At 35.2% G+C, this 4,569-nt stretch overlaps 1 protein-coding gene across 2 annotated transcripts; it reads left to right on the top strand.

Moving 5' to 3' along the window:
* Nucleotides 1-373: 373 nt before the first annotated feature.
* Nucleotides 374-4,266, top strand: LOC21393229 (probable RNA-binding protein EIF1AD). 2 transcript variants are annotated; one of them, XM_024161255.1, is made up of 6 exons: nucleotides 374-639; nucleotides 2,394-2,472; nucleotides 2,543-2,673; nucleotides 2,794-2,869; nucleotides 3,078-3,204; nucleotides 3,941-4,266. In XM_024161255.1, exons 3-6 carry the CDS (start codon nucleotides 2,560-2,562, stop codon nucleotides 4,128-4,130), a joined length of 507 nt encoding a protein of 168 aa, XP_024017023.1. In that variant the 5' UTR covers nucleotides 374-639; nucleotides 2,394-2,472; nucleotides 2,543-2,559; the 3' UTR covers nucleotides 4,131-4,266. The 2 variants fall into 2 exon arrangements, with proteins under 2 accessions (XP_024017023.1, XP_010086856.1); XM_010088554.2 differs by having other exon boundaries at nucleotides 375-639; nucleotides 2,548-2,673.
* Nucleotides 4,267-4,569: the final 303 nt, after the last annotated feature.

The raw sequence follows: 4,569 nt of genomic DNA, 5'->3' as shown, positions 1-4,569 counted from the left end.
TTAGCTCGGCCCAAACTTACCGCTCTATTATGAGTATTTGTATGTTTATTGTTGTTTGGGTAGATATGGACAGATGGAGCAATGGGTATAATTGAAAAATGATTATCATATTTAATTTGATCCGGTCCGATGACGCACCAAACACTGGATTACTTTTCCAATTTTTTATCGGACAGTTTACCAAACACAAGATATGATTCAAGATAATCCTATCGGGTCATACACAATCCAGTCCGGAGTCTATTGTCCTATCCAATTTGGCGTCCCAAACTGGGCCTAACTTCTAAAAAAAGCTAAAAGCGGGATGCCAAACGGGCTCTAAAACGAAAATGAAAAATGACGTGTCATTTTCAAAACAAAAGGGCAAAAACGACAACGACTCGTCGAGAAATTGCTATTTGATTTGTCGTTCCTTGAATTATGCCCATTATTTTACCCTCTCCTTCAGGCAATCGAAAACCCTAAATCTCTCTCTCCTCACCTTCTTCAGTCAGTCCGTCGCCGGTCTTTCTCCGTCCGCCGTAGCCTCATCGCCGGTGGTTGCAGCTCTCCCATCTTCTTGTTCTTCAGCCGGTCACCCGTCGGTGGTGTTCTGGAGGATAACACTCTTATTGCTGGTCAAGAATTGCTCAATAACAGGTAATATATTTTGCTCGATTCCCATGGATTTATTGATGAATAAACTTCAGTTTTGATGTGAGAATGAGTTTTTTATTTATTTATTTATTTTTATTTATTTATTTATTTATTTTCACTCTGATGGATTTTGAGTGGTTGTGTTTAGGACAACGGATTGAGCTACTTTTTGCTTAATTTGGTACAGTTTTTACTGCCAATTTTTCAATTCTGGTGTTAGTTATTGTGTTCTTATCGTCGTAGTTGTATTGTAATTTGTTTGATAATCTCATTTTTTTTTCTTTTGGTTTTTTTATTGATATTATCTTTGCTTTATTGTGGACTGGTAGTTGCAAAGGTGGCGAATTATACTCTTTTAATCTGTGTCTTTTTTATTTAAAGCATTGAATGGTGCAAATTTTGTAATTTGTGTTGGTGGGTATATTAAGAGAAAGGAATGCATATGTAATCTCAAAAGTACTTCTTTTAGAAATCTCGTTGTAAAATAAATTTGACTTATTGGCTCAAATGATTTTATCATTTATTTGAATTCTTTTAAGTTTTGTGTGAGAAGCGAAGAGAAATATTGGTTGTATTCTATTGCACAATTAGAGGGTTAAGAACATTATACTTCGTTGGTAGAAGAATCTCTTTTTTTATTTTTTATTTTTATTTTTTTTTAGTTTTCCCTTTTTAGATATATTTATATGCAATTCCAATCAGTTTGTTTCCACCTCAAACTCGTTGGGAAAACTTATATTCGTCACTTATGCAATCTTTTTTCTCAAAATGATATTGGTTTTCATTTGAATTTGAGGCGTGCTTGCTCGATTCAAGGCTTGAAGGTGTTCAAGTGAACAAAAACCCACATTTGATATCCAAAATTCACAATAGCAACTCACAACTATAAAAGCTGCTACTTTCTGAATCGATCAGTTATTGTGAACAAGAAAAAAACAATAAACATAGATAAATAATCTGAATTTCTTGTATTTCTTCATAATACCTTTCATGGAGGACATCTTTCTTTCATCGTTGAATTTAGAGGAAACCCACTTGAAGGAAAGCTTTGATTAGGGCTACAAAGATGGTCTAATCTTGGGTAGAGAAGAAATCAAGAGAGTGGGCCTGAAATTGGGCTTCGAGGTCGGCGAGGAGTTGGGCTTCTACAAGGGTTGTGTTGAGGTATGGAACTCGGTTGTCAGAATCAACTCGACCCGGTTCTCTTATCGTATCCAGAAGTGGATCAAACAGATGGAGGAGCTGATTGAGAAGTACCCAGTTATGGAGCCTGAAAATGAGAATGTCCAAGAAATCATGGATGGTTTAAGGCTCAAGTTCAAAGCCGTTTGTGCTTTCATGGGTGTGAAATTGGACTACAATGGGTCCCCAAAATCATCTCTGGAGGCTAAGGAGATTGAGTTTTGTGTGGATTCTTTTTCTTTTTTGTTTTTGTTTTGTTTTTGTTTTTTTTTTTTTGAAGAATTAATAATTGTATTTCTTCGACTACAATTGCTTTGGATTGTAATTGTTCCTAGTCTGCTTTTCTTTCTTTTAGGCTTTGATGCTTGAAAATTATTTGATCAGATATGTTTTGGTGAAATTACTTGCACTGTTAATGCAAACCACCTCAAGGATTGTGTACACTGATTTGTATGGGTGAATCACTAATTCCATGGTAGCATAATAGCATTTAGAAAAGGGAAAAAATCATTTTGGCAATTATTATGAATGTAACTCGTGCTTCAGAAGGGAGAATTTCGTCTTTGTTTTCTCAGGTTGCTGGAATTGATCTCCAAGTACAGAAGGGACTGCACTCTTGGCCGCCATTAAGTTTGCTATTAGCCATAACTGGAGGTGTGTTAAATTAAGTTCCGAATTTTCTGAAAACAAATTCCAGAATTCTTGATTCTTGGGTTTATTTAAGCAAAGGAGGATAGTGCCATGAAAGGAGGAAGGAAGAATTTGAAAAGGGCAACTGAGGAAGAGAGTTTAACTCTTGAAGAAGGTCACAACATCATGCAAGTTTTGTCCCTTAGAGGTTCCAATCTCATTGAGGTACTTTCCTAGCTCCTAATATTCTCCTTTTTAAGCTTCTAATAGTCTACGTTTTACTAAAACTTGAAGGGGCCTTTTCCCCCTAAAAACTTGGCCTTGTTGTGTCTGTGGGAGTTGAAGGTAATGGATGCGCAAGGCAAGAAATCATTGGCATTGTTTCCAGCTAAGTTTCAAAAGAGCATGTGGATAAAGCGAGGTGCGTTCTTCTGTTTCATAGTGTGATTATAGTTTTCGGGGCAGTATAACTTTGCTATTTAAATACCTTTGTAAGCGAATGAATTCCGATTCAGGCAGGGAAGGGTCTAATCTTCAGATTAATTTTGGTTTTCCGAACTTGATTCGTTTTTCAATTGAATCCTCTAAAGTGATCAAGAACAAAATTAAATGAAATTTTAAAACTGCAGGTAGTTTTGTTGTTGTTGACGATAGTGGGAAGGAGAAGGCTATTGAATCTGGAAGCAAGGTGACATGTATTGTTTCGAAAGTTTTATTCTACGAACAACTCCGCGCGCTTCAGAAATCACCAGAATGGTATGTTTTCTCTGTGTGTCTGTGTGGTGCAAATGGTCATAATGTATCAGATCAGAGACACCAAGCCAAGCCTACCTCACCTCAGCATCTTCTTCTTTAAAAGAACTACAGCATATAGGTTCTAGTTATTTTGAAGCCCCGCTAGCTATATTAGAACTTGACATTGTTAGGTCTCGAATGCAACTTGGTGTACTATATGGGATGGCATCCATAAGGCTGATATCATCTTCAGTACTTGGAATAAGGCTGATATCAACTTGAAGATTGTGGTACTTTCTTCAGCATTTGGATTGTAGGCTTTCAAATGGGTTCATATCATCTTTTTTCTTGAGATAATGGTAGTGGACCTTCTCTACCTTAGCGGCTTCTGCTATATTTGGCTTCTGGGTTGTAAAATGGCCTTTTTCTTTTCCTAGTTAACGCTCTCTTCATGTTCTAAAATAGGTGTTTTTTCTTTCTTTCTTTCTTTTTTTTTTTACAACAACAACAAACCTTAATCCAACTTAATTGGGGTCAGCTATATGAATTTCACTTTTTCACACAACTCTGTTCGAAATTAGTCTTTCTTTCTTTTTTTTATATTTTTTATTTTTTTCCCTTTTACTACTGCAAAATATTCTCTCTAATTTTGCTACTGATTATACATCGTTCTCCTGTTCATCTTCTTTTTATTGTCTTGATGCGCGTTTGTCTTAATGTATTGTTCCTTATGTCGTGCTTCTACCTCTCCATGCAGGCCAGAAGTCTTCAAATCGACAGTTCTGGACGATTCTAATGGAAGCATGGAGAGAGAGACATCCCAACAAGAAGGTGAATCAAGTGACAACGATGGACTTCCTCCGCTCGAAGCCAATACAAACAGAATCAGACCATATGAATTATGTGCCGAGTCAGATTCCGGTTCTGATTCCGATTCAGATTCTTGAGCGATTCCAAAGAAGTTTCATGCTTTCCTCTTCAACTCTAATTATTATCCACATTTGTGGATACAGTTTTATTAGAACGATGTAAACTTAAAACTAAATGCACCTTCTTTTATCAATATATAATATATTCGTGCAACTTAAGGTGTGTGTTTGGTCGAGTGGAAAGGAACGGAATAGAATGGAATGAAATTCTAGTTTGATGTTTGGTTGAATTTATAAAAAAAGAACGATCATTCAAAAGGAATAGCAATTCATCCATTTTAAGTGAATCATTATTCATTTTTCATATAGAGGAATGATCATTTTAAGTTATTTTATTTTATTTTATAGAATTTTATTTTTTTCTATAATTACCCTTTAATATTATAATATAATTAAAATATATTATAGAGTAGTTATATCTTATAATATAACATAATATAATATAAAATAAAAAATA

Source organism: Morus notabilis, unplaced genomic scaffold (assembly GCF_000414095.1).
Source record: "Morus notabilis unplaced genomic scaffold, ASM41409v2 Scaffold977, whole genome shotgun sequence".
In the NCBI taxonomy this organism is placed as follows: Eukaryota; Viridiplantae; Streptophyta; class Magnoliopsida; order Rosales; family Moraceae; genus Morus; species Morus notabilis.
Note: the sequence above shows the minus strand (reverse complement) of the source record. Positions and strands in the feature narration are given on the sequence as shown.

Bases quoted from the DNA above. Each gene is read 5' to 3' on its own strand.
- LOC21393229 (XM_024161255.1), top strand. From the start codon at position 2,560: ATGAAAGGAGGAAGGAAGAATTTGAAAAGGGCAACTGAGGAAGAGAGT. The intron at 2,674-2,793 runs GTACTTTCCTAG...TGGGAGTTGAAG, and splicing joins GAGGTTCCAATCTCATTGAG to GTAATGGATGCGCAAGGCAA. The intron at 3,205-3,940 runs GTATGTTTTCTC...CTCTCCATGCAG, and splicing joins CTTCAGAAATCACCAGAATG to GCCAGAAGTCTTCAAATCGA.